At 42.4% G+C, this 18,987-nt stretch overlaps 1 protein-coding gene across 1 annotated transcript; it reads right to left on the bottom strand.

Moving 5' to 3' along the window:
- Window positions 1–235: 235 nt before the first annotated feature.
- Window positions 236–10,277, bottom strand: LOC106560304 (volume-regulated anion channel subunit LRRC8D). The gene is made up of 2 exons (XM_014123062.2): window positions 9,440–10,277; window positions 236–3,882 (listed from the first exon to the last, which is right to left on the bottom strand). Coding segments are annotated over exons 1-2 (2,544 nt in total). The 5' UTR covers window positions 9,441–10,277; the 3' UTR covers window positions 236–1,339.
- Window positions 10,278–18,987: the final 8,710 nt, after the last annotated feature.

The raw sequence follows: 18,987 nt of genomic DNA, 5'->3' as shown, positions 1-18,987 counted from the left end.
ACCGGGTTATGTGTTGTGAAGATAGCCACAATAAGGATTAGGCACAATAGTGACATTTGCGGTTTGCCTTCAAAATAAAATTGTAGCTAGCTTCACATAGATGGGTCCGACCACCATTAATCAAATAAGAACTGTCTTATAAATTAGGGTTATTTTAGATGATGATGATACCTAGCTATATAGTTAGCTAGCTAACTATAGCTACTGAAACAGATTGTCGTTTTGCTGTGTTTTTGGGGAAGACATTGTTTGCATCCATGAGCTAGCTAGCTTTTTTTATGACCAGCACTGTACTGTAGCATCATAGCATACGTATCGATGAATCGTTGTGTCATATGAAATACGAGTGATAGTGTAATCAATGTGTAATAACTACGTTAAATAAATTATGAACATGTTAAATTTATGTGACGTGCAGTCATATTCCAGTCCTGATTGGTCAACAAGCTTATTTGACACGACAAAAAGTGTTATTTGACAGGACAGTGTTATTTGACGTGCATCTTTTTTGACACACAAAGAACCAAACGGCGTTCCATAAAATGTGTTATTACACTATAAAACATAAAGAAAACAAAAGAAACAAACATAAAATCTCATCAGAACATATATCCCTCGCGTCTATAAATTCCACACCACCATTCTCTGTTCCATAATTAAGAGGAGCATCCATTTTCCTCAGAACATTGACTAATAATTTTGTGGTCTAACACAAACCTGGTCGTCATTCTAGAACTAGCTATCACTCTGGAACTAGCCCCTCATTCTGGAACTAGCCCCTCATTCTGGAACCTGGGATGTAGTCATTACGCCGGTTCTGTTGCAAAACATTTCTTTAACAGAAGCAAATGGAATGAAACGGGGACCTACCTGAATTGTCCAATAGAAACACTAGTTTTAGTTGCAAAATGTTCTGTTTTGCAACTGTTTGGACTAATGATTACACCCCAGTCCATCATTCTGGAACTAGCCTGTCATTCTGGAACCAGCTCATCACTCTGGAACCACCCAATCATTCTGGAACCAGACCATCACTCTGGAACCAGACCATCACTCTGGAACCAGACCATCACTCTGGAACTAACCTACCATTTCTTGAACTAGACCATACTTATGGCTTTTTCCAGAGTACCTGGGATCTTCTTTCATAATGAGTGAGCACAGTGCCATTTTCTACCCGTTTAAAACATAATCTGTTCTTTCATGATGAGTCAGCCCTGAGCAAAAACCTTTCTTTCAGTTCACATGTTGTAATTAAAAACATTGACTGTGGACAGTTGTCTCATTTTTGTAATCCCATTCCTGTATGGGTAAAGTGACTGTCACTGTCCTGCCACACTCACACCCCATTAGCAAAGGGCACGTTGGCTTCCTGATTGATACTCTCCTTGATCTCTAGGGGGAGTGAGTCAAACAGGTGGTCCTCCACCACCAGGCAGTTCCTGCGGAGGTGGTGACACTGGCCTAGCTGGGGCGGCAGGCGGTCCAGACAGTTTCCCTTCAGCTCCAGGTTTGTTAGCTGCACCAGATTGCTGATCCTCTCTGGAAGGACGGCAATACAATTGTGTCCCAGACATAGTGTCCTCAGTTTGGTGCACTTAAACAGCTGCTTGGGTACTACCTCCACCTTGTTGCCTGTAATGGCAAAGTGCTGGAGGTTCTGCATGAAACCAATCTCCAGCGGAATCACCACTATGGAGTTGTGGCTAATGTCCAGATACCTCAGCTTGAGCAGGTTAAACAAGGGTATGGGCAAAGATTCAAGTTTATTGTGCGAAAGGTAGAGGGACTCAAGGTTTTTGACATGGCTTATTGACAATGGAATGGTAATGATTTTATTGTGCCACAGTTTGAGGCAGATCAGCCTCTTGAGGTGCTGGAAGCTGATGACCTCCTCAATGGTGCGAATGTTGTTGGATTTCAGGTCCAGCTCCTGCAGGTTGGTCAAACTGAAAATAGCATGGGGTATCCTCTCCAGTTCACAGTTGTGAAGCTCTAGTTCAGCTAGATTCATCATTTTCTTCAAACTGTTCAGTACCAGGAGTTTAGTACCGTCATTGTGTACCACCAGCTTGATCAGGTGTGGAGAGAGATCTGTTATGTTGGTCGGGACCTTCGTCAAATTGCTTTTTAGATGCAGAATCTTTAGATGCCTCAGGTCTCTGAGAGATTCTAAGCCGATCATCTTGTTGTTTTCAGAATTCAGATTCCCGACCAAGTACAGTTCCCTCAGACTTTTCAACAGGTACACCCAAGTGGGGATCTCGGCTACATCCGTAAACTTGACATGAAGGCACCGGAGGTGGTCACGAAGGAAACTGAACGCGGTCTGCTCGACTTTGGCAGGACAGTGGTAGAAGTGTAGCTCCTGAATGTTGATCATCTGGGAGATCTTGGCTGTTATCCTGGCTTCTGGGATCAGTTCCAGCTTCAGGATCTCCAGATCTGTCAGGTCAAAGACAGCGTCTGGCAAACCTGACAGCATGAAGAGATGGAGCTCCAGTTTGTCCTGAGCGTTGCGGGTTACATGCTGTCTCAGTTTCTCGAATGTCCACTCGTGATTCAAGCTGATCTCCCGCAGCTTGTTCTCACTGACTTCAGAGAGGAAGACGCCAAAACGCTTAGAGTACAGCTGGTCGTACTGATCGACCATGTGCAAGAGAAATGCAAAGTCGTTCTTCACGTCAGGAATGTCACTGAAGCTACTCTCCTCTCTGACTTTCTCGAAAGAGTACTCCTTGAGAGGTCGTCGAAAGAGCCAGAAGAGTGTGTATATACAGATGAGGCCGTATATACAGACGAGGGAAATATAGCTGACAAGCAGCTTCCTTAACATGAATGCCATGTTATGTGTGCATTGGAATTTAGTGTATCCAGTTAAATGTTTGATGTCAGGCTCACACACATGGTCAAAGTCAATGGCAGCAACAAACGTCATTGTGTAACACAAGATCAAAATGAACTTCACAGTTTTGATCACTGTTTGGGCAACGTAGAGCTTGTAGATCAAATCACTGTCTTCCACGTGGGTACGGAACTTCCTAACCTTTTCAAATAGGGCCTTGGCCTGCTCTCCATCTTTATTGTCTAGTATGGTCATGCATGGGACTTCAATGACAGGCTTATCAGCAGTGAACTTGACCCCAGACTTAGCCAGCATCGGGGTGGACTGGTTAGGACTTCCCTCTTCACTGCTGGTTGAGATATGTTTTGGCAGGAAAGGGGCACCAGTGAGCCTTTGCTTATTCTCCTCTGAGTCCTCACATGCCGTCTCAGATAATGCCTTGGTCGTCCAAGGAGACTCAAAACACTTCCCCAGAATCCCCACAAAATGCTCTATTTTCGAACAAGTCTTTGGATATTTGAACCAGAAGTTACTGCTGACCATGAGGACGATGGTGTGTATGAGAGCAAGGTATGGGAAGTATTTAGAATACCACGGCAGGGCGACATGGTAGCACATCTGATTGACAAAAACATACTGCTGAAAGTCCAGGTTTGTCCTGACGCCTGTTGGCAGAGGCTGCTGTCCAACACCACCAGAATGTGTAAAGTGAATCTGATGAACAACACTATCCGGTAGATCCTTAGTCACTAGGGGAGCGGCGTCTAGCGTCCCCCTACTTCCTCCGTTCCCTGTCCCAGAACCAGACCCCTCCGCTGGCTGCGGTGTTGTGAAGCCGCTGGGATCCTCTGAAGCTGGTTCCAGGATGGGAAGGCAAACAACCTGGTCTTTGGTTAACTGCATGGTTCCAGAAAATATGGCCAGCATCAGCATGACGACCCCCAGGTAGTCCATAAAGACGTCCCACCATGGTTTCAAGATCCGATAGGTTGGCTGGATGTCATTCAGGGCGGCTACCTCGGTAAGAGTAAACATCACTGCAACAGAAAGCAGACGTATTATTTAAACGGTGACAAACAGAATATACACATGATTTAACAAACAAGTGCAATTAAACCTTCCGAAAATGAATTAAGCCCAAATTGAGAAGGAATTTTGTTGTTTTTTAAATCTGCGGGATTTACATTACATTAGATGTCTTGATTAGATTCACTATGGGTCCTAATTTGACTACATGCAATTTGCAAAATCAGTCATCACTGATAAACTCAGATTTTGGCATTAAAAATGCAGAACACACATCATTGAAGAAAAGAACAGTACATCTTCAACAACATGGGGAGGCAGGTATAGTGCGTTGGGCCAGTAACCAAAAGGTCGCCGGATCAAATCCCCAAGCCGACAAGGTAAAAATCTGTCGTTCTGCCACTGAACAAGGCAGTTAACCCACTGTTCCCCGGTAGGCCAGCATTGTAAATATGAATTTGTTCTTAACTGAATTGCCTAGTAAAAAATTAAAAAAATTGTACAAATTGCATATGGCAACATTCCCTAGTATTTCTAGGCTATCTGCCACTAATTTCTTTCATTACTGCATGAACATTAGGGTTGGGACTGGCCATGGACCTAAAAATACAATATTAATACAATACTTAGGTGCCAATACCATATGTATTGCGATTTTCATGATTCTATATATATTGCGATTCGATACTGTGATTTTATTGCAATTCGATGTGCCAAACATACCATACAGTGCATTCGGAAAGTATTCAGACCTCTTCATTTTTTTCCTCAGCAATCTACACACAATACCCCATAATGACAAAGCGAAAACAGTTTATTTTATTTTTGCAAATGTATAAAATAAAAAACACGGAAATACCTTATTTACATAAGTATTCAGACCCTTTGCTACGAGACCTGAAATTGAGCTCAGGTGCATCCTGTTTCCATCGATCATCCTTGAGATGTTTCTACAACTTGATTGGAGTCCACCTGTGGTAAATTTAATTGATTGGACATAATGTTGAAAAGACACACACCTGTCTAAACCAAGCCATAAGGTCGAAGGAATTGTCTGTAGAGCTCCGAGACAGGATTGTGTCGAGGCACAGATCTGGGGAAGGGTATCAAACATTTTCTGCAGCATTGAAGTTCTTCAAGAACACAGTGGCCTCCATCATTCTTAAATGGAAGAAGTTTGGAACCAGCAAGACTCTTCCTAGAGCTGGCCGCCTGGCCAAACTGAGCAATCAGGGGAGAAGGGCCTTAGTCAGGGAGGTGACCAAGATCCCGATGGTCACTCTGACAGAGCTCTAGAGTTCCTCTGTGGAGATGGGAGAATCTTCCAGAAGGACAACCATCTCTGCAGCACTCCACCAATCAGGCCTTTATGGTAGAGTGGCCAGGCAGAAGCCACTTCTCAGTAAAAGGCACATGACAGCCCACTCGGAGTTTGTCAAAAGGCACCTAAAGGACTCTCAGACCATGAGAAACAAGATTCTCTGGTCTGATGAAACCAAGATGGAACTCTTTGGCCTGAATGCCAAGTGTCACGTCTGGAGGAAACCTGGCACCATTCCTACGGTAAAGCATGGTGGTGGCAGCATGGTGGTGGCAGCATGATGTGGGGATGTTTTTCAGCGGCAGGGACTGGGAGACTAGTCAGGATCGAGGGAAAGATGAACGGTGCAAAGTACAGAGATTCTTGATGAAAACCTGCTCCAGACTGCTCAGACTGAGGCGAAGGTTTGACTTCCAACAGGACAACGACCCGAAGCACACAGCCATTACAATGCAGGAATGGCTTCAGTACAAGTTTCTGAATGTCCTTCAGTGGCCTAGCCTGAGCTCGGACTTGAACCCAATCTAACATCTCTGGAGAGACCTGAAAATACCTGTGCAGCGACACTCCCCAACCAACCTGAGAGAGCTTGAGAGGATCTGCAGAAAAGAATGGGTCGAAACTCCCCAAATACAGATGTGCCAAGCTTGTAGCGTCATACCCAAGAAGACTCGAGGCTGTAATCGCTGCCAAAGGTGCTTCAACAAAGTACTGAGTAAAGGGTCTGAATACTTATGTAAATGTGATATTTCCAATATATATTTTTTTTAATATATTTGCAAAAATGTCTAATAACCTGTTTTTGCTTTGTCATTATGGGGTATTGTGTGTAGTAGATTGATGAGGGAAAAAAGCTACTTAATCCATTTTAGAATAAGGCTGTAACAACAATATGTGGAAAAAGTTAAGGGGTCTGAATACTTTCCAAAGACACTGTATGTCTGCTGCAGAGGGACAAGAGAGAGCCATGAGAAAACGAGTTTTGATCAGTGCTGAGAACAAATTGGCTTCCTATTTAAAAAATAAGATGGAGAACAAGCTATGAAGAACCAGCAGAACAGCAGGGCTCTGCATTTTTTCCAATTTCTAAAGCTATTCGACATAGGCTTAGTCATGACATGTTCCACCTAAAACACTACTTTTCTACTGTTTGTCATTACTGTCTTTATTCTTTGTCTTTGCTTGTCTTGGTGATCTCTAGCTTTATACCTACCCTTCATCATATGAGACTTATTTGGGCTTTGATGTGACTAACCCACGCGTTAAGAACAAACCCAAAGCCTTACTAAAACCTGACAGCCAGACAGAAAAGATGGCAGGGGAATTAAGAATGTCTGCCTTGCAGGGATCTGCAAAAAAAAAAAAAAAAAGGGTGGTCCCTAATTTTGTCCTTTTGAAATGAGACCTGGAAAGTCAAGTGAACAGCCAGACAATCAGTCACACGTTTGCTATAGGCAGAATACTCTGTAGCTCATTTGTAATTATGTGCATTTAAGCTAATTGCGGTCTCGAACATCATATTTGTCTAATTGTACATATTGTCTTCAAACAAATAAATACTTCAATATAATGACTATATCATCTGAGATCCTTAAATTCTGATACCCTATAGGATAATTCAACGTTCATTCTCAAAATGTCATTATTGGGTACCATTATCTTTTAACCTTTATAAATACAGTTTAGTCTCACTGAGTTAAGATCCATTTTGCAAGAGAAACCTGTCCAAGATGGCAGTAGTCTTGGAAGTGAACTGAATACACATTCATAATACTGTAGCGAAAGGCAGTGCAGGAAAGCGAACCCGGGTTTGCTGGCGTGAAAGGCAAACACCCTACGCATCCTGAAAATAGGGTTAACCCCCTTGGTGGGAATTGTAACATGGCTCATGGAGCGAGGATCACTACACTGCCCCCTCCCAATGGTGAATGCATGTCTCCGTGCTTCAACTACTCAGCCTCCTCACACGTCTGGGTAGTGCGTTCCGATGGCCTCACAGCCGCCATCCCACTTCTGGTAATTGTAACATGGCTCATATAGCAAGGATCACTACAATACATTCCTCTGAGACCTGCTGTCCAGAGTGATGCAATCTTGGCCCATGTTATCACCTTCAGTGGTTCATCATTCATTCATCCAGAGGGTAACCTATCGACACAGCCTACAGAAATAGCATGCCACATATTCCCTAGTGCCGTCATAATACCAACAGATGACCAATGCCCTAAATGTCCTTCTGCTTACCACAAGACTAAGGATGTGTCCCAAATGGCACCACATTCCCTATATAGTGCAGTACTTTTGACCAGGACCCAAATACTTTTGACCAGAGCCCTTTGGTCCCTGGTCAAAAGTAGTACACTATATAGGGAACATCTGTGTATAATTGCTCTAGCTAGCATTTCTCCACTGCATATAAATGTGTAAAAGACAAAAGCAGAGCCCACTGACACCATGCCAGAGACAACTAGTGACTAGTACAATGCCAGTGTGTTTTTATGAAGGTCACACTTGCAAGCAGACTAGACTGTGGTTTAGTTTCAGTCAAATGTGGTTAAGGGTGTTGGTGGAAAAGTCATGTGGATGCAAACGTCAGTCTTCCACATCCAAATCTGCTCAGACAAAATGCTGAAATATAATGGAAATCATCTGGTACACGTTTCTGTACTTCAGAGGCAGTGCAAGTTGGGGATCAAGTTGTCACCCTATTCCCTACACACTACATCGAGGCCCAGATGTTGGGGTTGCTTTAAGACGGAACTGAACTCCTGAGTGAGCAGAAATGTAGACGGTACACTGTGTACTTGTCCCAGCTTCAAGATTTGTTGATGCATGTGTTATCGTTTACCTTTTAAAAGTTGGTTGAGAACACTTATGTTGTTATAAATTGGAGTAGCAGGTAGCCTAGTGGTTAGAGCGGTGGGCCAGTAACCGAAAGGTTGCAAGATCGAATCCCCGAGCTGACAAGGTAAAAATCTGACGTTCTACCCCTGAACAAGGCAGTTAACCCACTGTTCCTTGGCTGTCATTGTAAATAAGAATTTGTTCTTAACTGACTTGCCTAGTTAAATAAAAAAATAAATGTGCAATTAACCATTTTGCAACTAAAGCAGACATATATTCCAAGTTCAAATAAACCATTATGCCAACTCTATATTTTCAGCTATATTGCCAGCTGTGCACAAGAGGGTTAAGACTAGAACAGCAGCTGGGAGGAATATGCTCAGTTATGTAGAATTTGGCTGGCATACTGACTGAAGACCTAAGCTAACCTCAGTATGGACATTTTCCAAAGTAGGTCAAGTGCTGAAGAGCTATGCAAGAGTCACTCATTTGTCAACAGAAAATGATTGGCATCTAAAACATCCAATCAGAGCACTCAGTAGACCCATTGACATGAAATGAACCATATGATCTCTCAATGGTGAGCATTATCACACTGAGGAAGGCTATGATTTGCTGGGCAGCTCACTACTCTACCCAGCCTCTTGGTGTCAAGAATAGGCTACTGTGTTGTGCAACATTCCCATATTTTAAACTGAGTAAGCATATTCACTAGATTGTTGCATGTAATTGATTTATTCGGATCCCCATTAGTTTTTGCCGAAGCAGGAGCTATTCTTCCTGGGGTCCACACAAAAACATAAAACACGACAAGTAAGAAAGCACTGATACACTGATAGGCAAGAGCAGTCACACAAACAAAATGTAATGAAAATCTGTTCAAAGCCTGAGTAGGTGAGAGGACAAATTGACATTTGAACTTTAGCGGCAGTAAAATATTCATATTAGGCCTACCATAGATCCAATGTCTTATCCTGAATAAAAATATAACTCCATGTCAACTATTTAGTTGTAAATATAACATACGCAGTATAATGCTGATGTAGTATTCACAAATATGTGGGACATGCAAAGCATTGATAGAGGTCGCCTATAGCGTTTTAACATCAGCTGGGGCTTTGTCCCAGTGTTCCAATTCCACAGCATCCCACAATCAAAAGTGGCCATGTTTGCGGTAGCTACGCTGTTAACTGGGGTTCTCAACATCATGGAGTTGATAAACTCGGCTACACTACTGTAGGCTACTGTATTCACAAGCTGCTGGACCACATGTAAGGGCAGTAGTCAGGTTTTAAATATGCCTTGTTTACATTGCCATGTGACAGAAAGGCTAAACACTGCGTTATACATCAGCTACTGTAGGTTATATGGTTCTTATATTATGAAGAGCTTCGGCTACTTACTGTGTTCCAAAATGGGATCAGTACGTCGACAACTGAAATTGCATAGGCTACCCACCACCTCCTCCTACATAGAACATAATGTTCACCAGCGCTACTGTAGGCTACATAGATTGAATGAAAAGTCCAGTGGCTGTATGTGCCTATGTCGATTTTAAAAATGTTATAACACATAGCGTGGTAAATACATCGCCGGTTTAGTCGACCAGACTGGATATATCCCACAACATCATCGATGGCGCACTGGGCGCATGCACTGGCTGGCTCAGACTGGCTGGCACGGGATGCGCGTGAGTGGCCTCCAAATGTGACACAGCATTTTTCCTCTTCGCTATAGCCTATTGATAGCACTGCGAATGGATGGTGTCTTATCCAGTGTATTTTAACTATATCCAAATAGCACAGTTCAATGCACATTGCCCAAGGTATTAGGATAACATCCACAAGCTATTTCTACGCGGTCCACTTGGATTCGTTTACCCCAAAATCCTATAGCCCAATAGCGCATGTACGGAATTGCTCAATGCCGACTTGGGAAATAAATCTCGGCCATTGAATGTCCTGTTTGAGAGTGAAATGGTTACACAACATGCGTTCTATTGTCAATTTCGAATGTATAGTTTGTGCTTCACACGAGGTAGCCTACGGGAGATCCACTATTGCGCGCCTGAATCTGCATTGAAATATGTTCTGACGGGGCGAAGACAGTCAGGCTAAAACACCTCGAAGTACATCTCTCTTTGCGCTATTAGCCACTTTAGTCGCGCCAGCCAGGCTATGGCGGAGGACGTTGCAAATGGAAATGGTTTTAGCCAACCAAAGATTATGGATAAATAAAGAGTTCACTCAGTCCGTTTACCATTGAATAAAAGTGTCACTTCCGGTCTACTTAACGGGGTGGGTCTCCCATAGACACCAATGCAATAGCAGCTGGGTCTGGTCTACATAGTGAGTTGTTCATTGACTTTCATTGAACCAGAAAAAAACAGCTAGTGGAATATTTGTCGGAGCGGATGGTTTGAGGGCACTAGCGGTTCTGGGAGTGCCCCAGTGACAACAATTTTGGACCCCCTTGTGGCCCCCCTAAATGTGGAGTATGAAATCATTTTTACATAACTAGTTTTTGCTATCATTATTTTTTTTACATCCGTTATTAGACAGTGGCAACGATGATGATTATGAACATGGTCTTTTGCCTGCTAATGCCTGCAATGCAGTGAAGAAAACCATATGACAACAATAACGTGTAATGTAACTGGCCCCTCTAACAGTACAACTGGCCCCAGCTTGCCCCCCCAGTTGAAATGGTCTAGAACCGTCACTGTTTGAGGGCCGGTGTGATGAGAACTCGATCCGGTGGAATACGACGATACGAGCGCATATTCAGAGAGCGCTCAGTGGGCAGAGCTTGGCAGGGACACCAAAGATTTGTATAACTTAACCAAGATAGACCACAGCCTGTCGTTTCCAATATGAACAAATTAGTCAAAGTGGGCAGAGCCAAGCACGAGCTAGCGAGATCCTATTGGCGGATATTTTTTAATTTTTAATTTACCTTTATTTAACTAGGCAAGTCAAATAACAACAAATTCTTATTTACAAACCCTAACCCGGACGACGCTGGGCCAATTGTGCGCCGCCGCCCTATGGGACTCCCAATCACAGCCGGTTGTGATACAGCCTGGAATCGAACCAGGGTCTGTAGTGACGCCTCTAGCACTGAGATGCAGTGCCTCACACCGCTGTGCGCTTGGGAGCCCAAGTGGCGCATCTATATAGGGCGGCAGGTAGCCTAGTGGTTCGTGGTTAGAGCATTGGACTAGTAACCGGAAGGTTGCAAGATCGAATCCCTGAGCTGACAAGGTAACAAACAATCTGTCTTTCTGCCCCTGAACAAGGCAGTTAACCCACTGTTCCTAGGCCGTCATTGAAAATAAGAATTTGTTCTTAAATGACTTGCCTAGTAAAATAAAAAATATATAGTTCTGTAAGGGAACGCCTCCTCTGTGAAGTGCGGGTGTGCAATAACTAAATTCGCCGTTGCACTCCTTCTAAACAACGTAATTTTTTCAAACTTCAAACTGGCTTGATGAGCACTTCTTACATACCATACGGTCAACCTGTTCCCACAACAGCTCAATAGGGTTGAGATCCGGTGACTGTGCTGGCCACTCCATTATTGACAAAATACCAGCTGACTGCTTCTTCCCTAAATAGTTCTTGCATAGTTTGGAGCTGTGCTTTGGGTCATTGTCCTATTGTAGGAGGAAATTGGCTCAAATTAAGTGCCGTCCACAGGGTATGGCATGGCGTTGCAAAATGGAGTGATAGCCTTCCTTTTTCAAGATCCTTTTTACCCTGTACGAATCTCCCACTTTACCACCACCATAGCACATAGCATTGTGAGGCGTCTGTTTCTTAAACTAGACACTCTAATGTACTTGTCCTCTTGCTCAGTTGTGCACCGGGGCCTCCCAGTCCTCTTTCTATTCTGGTTAGAGACAGTTTGCTCTGTTCTGTGAAAGGGAGTAGTACACAGCGTTGTACGAGATCTTCAGTATCTTGGCAATTTCTCGCATGGAATAGCCTTCATTTCTCAGAACATGAATAGATTGACGAGTTTCAGAAGGAAGATATTTGTTTCTGGCCATTTTGAGCCTGTAATCGAACCCACAAATGCTGATGCTCCAGATACTCAACTAGTCTAAAGAAGGCCAATTTATTGCTTCTTTAATCAGAACAACAGTTCTCAGCTGTGCTAACATAACTGCAAAGGGGTTTTCAATTAGCCTTTTAAAATGATAAACTTGGATTAGCTAACACAACGTGTCATTGGAACACAAGAGTGATGGTTGCTGATAATGGGCCTCTGTACGCCTATGTAGGTATTTAATTAAAAAAATCTGCCGTTTCCAGCTACAATAGTAATTTACAACATTAACAATGTCTACACTGTAATTCTGATCAACTTGATGTTATTTTAATGGACAAAAAAATGTGCTTTTCTTTAAAAAACAAGGACATTTCTAAGTGACCCCAAACTTTTGAGTTGTGTACATTTAGGAGAATTTTATAATGCAACAAATTCCTTTTTTTAACTATAAAATAAAGTTTCCCTGCCGGACAAGGATTGTCCGATTTTGAAGATTATCTGAGCTAATTAACTGGTGGTGTAAATAATTGTAAATTATGTGTTGTAAATAAGAATATAATATGTTTTCTAAACACTTCTACATTAATATGGATGCTAGCATGATTAAGGATAATCATTAATTAATTGTGAATAATGATGAGTGAGAAAGTTACAGAGACATGAAAATCATACCCCCCAAAGAATGGAGTCACAAGCTTGATTTAGTCCTTTGGTGCTAGGAATATGGAACCAAATACTACACTTTTGACAACTTTTAGTGAATTTGTCCAAATACTTCTGGCACACACACACACACACACACACACACACACACACACACACACACACACACACACACACACACACACACACACACACACACACACACACACACACACACACACACACACACACACACACATACAGTTAAAGGTGTAATCCATAAAATGTCCTGTTGCAAATCCATCCCTTGACGGTAGACGACATTTTGGTTGTATTACATTGTCATCCAAAACTAATGTTGCATTGTTTGGTCTTCATGGGAGACGGAGGATCATTTATTTTAGGCCTATATAGGTAAAGTAGCTTTCTCAACGGGATTGTTTTGGTAAACCACTCAAAAAAAGTGCCCTTCAGGCAGCTCTTTTACACACAGACGCTCCCCTGTGCTGCAGGGTAGGTCGATTCCTCAAGATCAAATGCACTGTACCTAGGAGCCATGTCATCTGCCTTTTACCCAATCTACAGAGGACCTGGTTCACTGCTACCATGCTTACCAAGCCGTTAAAAACATTAAATAATGCACAGACCCCAAGGACTCCACAGTACACAGACATGGAAATATAGAGCTATTCTTAAAACACCTGCAGCAGGCAGTGTTATGTTGGTACATGTTTTGACAAGCGAAGAGGAACTTCAAGATTGTCTGGCCAGGTAGTCTACTTACAGTGAGGGGAAAAAAATATTTGATCCCCTGCTGATTTTGTACGTTTGCCCACTGACAAAGAAATTATTAGTCTATAATTTTAATGGTAGGTTTTTTGAACAGTGAGAGACAGAATAACAACAAAAAAATCCAGAAAAACGCATGTCAAAAATGTTATAAAATGATTAGCATTTTAATGAGGGAAATAAGTATTTGACCCCTCTGCAAAACATGACTTAGTACTTGGTGGCAAAACCCTTGTTGGCAATCACAGAGGTCAGACGTTTCTTGTAGTTGGCCATCAGGTTTGCACACATCTCAGGAGGGATTTTGTCCCACTCCTTTTTGCAGATCTTCTCCAAGTCATTAAGGTTTCGAGGCTGACGTTTGGCAACTCGAACCTTCAGCTCCCTCCACAGATTTTCTCTGGGATTAAGGTCTGGAGACTGGCTAGGCCACTCCAGGACCTTAATGTGCTTCTTCGTGAGCCACTCCTTTGTTGCCTTGGCCGTGTGTTTTGGGTCATTGTCATGCTGGAATACCCATCCATGACCCATTTTCAATGCCCTGGCTGAGGGATGGAGGTTCTCACCCAAGATTTGACGGTACATGGCCCCGTCCATCGTCCCTTTGATGCGGTGAAGTTGTCCTGTCCCCTTAGCAGAAAAACACCCCCAAAGCATAATGTTTCCACCTCCATGTTTGACGGTGGGGATGGTGTTCTTGGGGTAATAGGCAGCATTCCTCCTCCTCCAAACACGGCGAGTTGAGTTGATGACAAAGAGCTCCATTTTTGTCTCATCTGATCACAACATTTTCACCCAGTTGTCCTCTGAATCATTCAGATGTTCATTGGCAAACTTCAGACGGGCATGTATATGTGCTTTCTTGAGCAGGCAGACCTTGCGGGCGCTGCAGAAGTTCAGTCCTTCACGGCGTAGTGTGCTACCAATTGTTTTCTTGGTGACTATGGTCTCAGCTACCTTGAGATCATTGACAAGATCCTCCTGTGTAGTTCTGGGCTGATTCCTCACCGTTCTCATGATCATTGAAACTCCACGAGGTGAGATCTTACATGGAGCCCCAGGCCGAGGGATATTGACAGTTCTTTTGTGTTTCTTCCATTTTGCGAATAATCGCACTGACCAACTGTGGTCACCTTCTCACCAAGCTGCTTGGCGATGGTCTTGTAGCCCATTCCAGCCTTGTGTAGGTCTACAATCTTGTCCCTGACATCCTTGGAGAGGTCTTTGGTCTTGGCCATGGTGGAAAGTTTGGAATCTGATTGATTGATTGCTTCTGTGGACAGGTGTCTTTTATACAGGTAACAAGGTGAGATTAGGAGCCCTCCTTTAAGAGTGTGCTCCTAATCTCAGCTCGTTACCTGTATAAAAGACACCTGGGAGCCAGAAATATTTCTGATTGCGAGGGGGTCAAATACTTATTTCCCTCATTAAAATGCAAATCAATTTATAACATTTTTTGACATGTGTTTTTCTGTATTTTTTTGTTGTTATTCTGTCTCTCACTGTTCAAATAAACCTACCATTAAAATTTTAGACTGATAATTTCTTTGTCAGTGGGCAAACGTACAAAATCAGCAGGGGATCAAGTACTTTTTTCCCTGTAGCTGCAATCAGTCCATGACAAGCCGTGACATTTCAAGGCATTCTTTTCTTACATCAGTCTCATGTTACATTCAATGACCAATTGAGGTGTCTTTTGATTCACCATCCACCTTAACGGTTGATCGGTAAAAAAAACATACACTGACCAATTGGTATGGCTAATGCTGTGTTCTTATGCTGAATTAAAAAAAATAATAAATTCATTGTAAATTCTCAAAGATTATAGGCTATTATTTTTAAATATATACAGTACCAGTCAAAAGTTTGTACACATCTACACATTCCAGAGTTTTTCTTTCTTTATACTATTTTATACATTGTAGAATAATAGTGAAGACATCAAAACTATGAAATATGTAGTAACCAAAAAGGTGTTACACAAATCAAAATATATTTTATATTTCTGATTCTTCAAAGTAGCCACCCTTTGCCTTGATGACAGCTTTGCACACACTTGGCAATCTCTCAACTAGCTTCAAGAGGTAGTCACCTGGAACGCATTTCAATTAACAGGTGTGCCTTGTTAAAAGTTCATTTGTGGAATTTTGCTGGACTTTATCCTGCTAACTGTTCCAAATGTCCGAATTGAATTTGGTAAAAGGGCTTTTATGTTCTCTGCGCCATCGTCTTGGAACACCTTAAAAAATACTTTTAAACTGGAAGAACTTGTCCCGATTGGTATTTTTAAATCACTGATGAATGATCTTGAGACTGATTCCCTGACCTGTCAATGTTTTTAATATGCTGTTTTTGATTTTGTTATACTCTTGTGAATTCTATGGTTTTTACTAGATTATTTGTAGTTTTTTTCATGTTGTTTGTCTGTAATTTTTGTAATGACTTGGTGCTGCCTATCTTGGCCAGGACGCTCTTGAAAAAGAGATTTTAAATCTCAATGAGCCCTTCCTGGTTAAATAAAGGTTTAACAATAATAACTTTTTTCCTTCTTAATTCCTTCTCAATAAGTTGTCTTCCTTCTCAATCAGTTGTGACCGCTGCTCTCGAGTGGCGCAGTGGTCTTAAGCATTGCATCATGGTGCAAGAGGTGTCACTGCAGTCCCTGGTTCAAATCCAGGCTGTTTCACATCCGGATGTGATTGGGAGTCCCATAGGGTGGTGCACAATTGGCCCAGCGCAGTCTGGGTTTGGCTGGGGTAGGCCATCATTGTAAATAAGAATTTGTTCTAAACTGACTTGCCTAGTTTAAATAAAAGGTTAAATTTAAAAGAAAATAAAAAATTGTGAAAATGTACTGTAGGGTGGTATACAGAATATAGCCCTATTTGGTAAAAGACCAAGTCCATATTATGGCAAGAACAGCTCAAATAAGAAAAGAGAAATGACAGTCCAGGTCAGTCAATATGGAACATTTCAAGAACTTCGAAAGTTTCTTCAAATGCAGTCGCAAAAACCATCCGGCGCTATAATGAAACAGGCTCTCATGAGGACCACCACAGAAAAGAAAGACCTAGAGTTACCTCTGCTGCGGTTCTAAAACTTTTGACCGGTAGTGTATGTTAGATTGAAATGCTGTGTCTCTCAACATGTGGGAGGAGGGGGTGGTGTTAAGAAGACAGATTTCAATTTCTAATAACATGGACAATAAAGTAGCTATCTATCCTGTGGATGATTATCAATACTGTGCCCATGTGCCATTCAGAATGCCACTATGTTCTCTGTAACATGCCCTTCATAGAACAAGCTGTGTTCGTGGGCCAAACAAATGCTGCATAGCACAAATATAGCCATTGTCTTGGACTGGGCAGCTTGCCAGGAACATGGAACAAAGAGAGGTTGGAGCACTTCTGTTGAATGAACAAATGCCAAAGTTATGAATCATTATTTTATTTTGGATGATCATTAAGAGTATTCAGTACAGATGTAGGATCATCATTTGAGCCAGTTTTCTACAGCAGGCAAATAATCCTACAGCAACAGGAAATGTGAACTATTATGTGGATTTTAATTAATGGACATTTATGTTGGGGTTGATACATTTTTCATAAGCAAAATTCAAGTCTGAAATTGTAAGTGGAAATTACAAACTTCAAAGTATTTTAAAAACTCAAAATACACTACAAGTTTAAAATGTCCTACCTTGGGTTGATCAAATTAAGATCCCCCATCTGTATAACAACAGCTCTATTTCTTTCTGTTAATAGGCCTACATGTAGGCTACTGCACTTCCGAACAGTTCTTTGTCTCCTCGGTCATGCCCCTCTGAAAGAATCTGTCTTGTCAATTCTTAATTATATACAGTGCATTCAGAAAGTATTCAGACCCCTTGACTTTTCCACACTTTGTTACGTTAAAGCCCTATTCTAAAATTGATTAAATTGTTTTTTTCCCCCCTTATCAACCTACACACAATACCCCATAATGACAAAGCAAAAACAGGTTTTTATAAATTTGAGCAAATTTATTAAAAAAATAAAAAAAATTAAATATCACGTTTACATTAGTATTCTGACCCTTCACTCAGTACTTTGTTGAAGCACCTTTGGCAGCGATTACAGCCTCGAGTCTTCTTGGGTATGACGCTACAAGCTTGGCACACCTGTATTTGGGAAGTTTCTCCCAATCTTCTCTGCAGATTCTCTCAAGTTCTATCAGGTTGGATGGGGAGCATTGCTGCACAGCTATTTTCAGGTCGCTCCAGAGACGTTTGATCGGGTTCAAGTCCAGGCTCTGGGTGGGCCACTCAATGACATTCAGAGACTACTGCATTGTCTTGGCTGTGTGCTTAGGGTCGTTGTCCTGTTAGAAGGTGAACCTTCGCCCCAGTCTGAGGTCCTGAGCACTCTGGAGCATGTTTTCATCAAGTATCTCTCTGTACTTTGCTCCGTTCATCTTTCCCTCGATCCTGACTAGTCTCCCAGTCCCTGCCGCTGAAAAACATTCCCACAGCATGATGCTGCCACCACCATGCTTCACCGTAGGGATGGTATTGGCCAGACGATGAGCGGTGCCGGGTTTCCTCCAGACTTGACGCTTGGCATTCAGGCCAGATTTAAATCTTGGTTTTATCAGACAAGAGAATCTTGTTTCTCATGGTCTGAGAGTTCTTTAAGTGCCTTTTGGCAAACTCCAAGCGGGCTGTCATGTGCCTTTTACTGAGGAGTGGCTTCCGTCTGGCCACTCTACCATAATTGCCTGATTGGGGGAGTACTGCAGAGATGGTTGTCCTTCTAGAAGGTTCTCCTATCTTCACAGAGAAACTCTGGAGCTTTGTCAGTGTGACCATCGAGTTCTTGGTCACCTCCCTGACCAAGGCCCTTCACCCCCGATTACTTACTTTGGCTGGGTGGCCAGCTCTAGTAAGAGGTGGTTCCAAACTTCTTCCATTTAAGAATGATGGAGGCCACTGTGTTCTTGGGGACCTTCAATGCTGCAGAGATTTTTGGGTACCCTTCCCCAGATCTGTGCCTCGACATACTCTTGTCTCGGAGCTCTACGGACAATTCCTTTGACCTCAAGGCTTGGTTTCTGCTCTGACGTGCACTGTCAGCTGTGGGACCTTAAATAGACAGGTGTGTGACCAAATCATGTCCAATCAATTGAATTTACCACAGGTGGACTCCAATCAAGTTGTAGAAACATCTCAATGATGATCAATGGAAACAGGATGCTTCTGAACTCAATTTCGAGTCTCATAGCAAAGGGTCTGGATACTTATATAAATGTGTAGAATTGCAGGAAATTAGCTTTAAAATAGTTTGAACAGTTTGGGGTTACATGTGTTGCGAGGTGGGGGCTTGTTACTACACTGAATAATGACAATATTCATCCTGACCTTTGCCACCTAGGAAATTTGTGTGACCAGACCTTCTCAAATAGTAATTGAGTACCCCTGTAGTAAAGAATT

This window comes from Salmo salar, chromosome ssa10 (genome assembly GCF_905237065.1).
Source record: "Salmo salar chromosome ssa10, Ssal_v3.1, whole genome shotgun sequence".
Lineage (NCBI taxonomy): Eukaryota > Metazoa > Chordata > Actinopteri > Salmoniformes > Salmonidae > Salmo > Salmo salar.
Note: the sequence above shows the minus strand (reverse complement) of the source record. Positions and strands in the feature narration are given on the sequence as shown.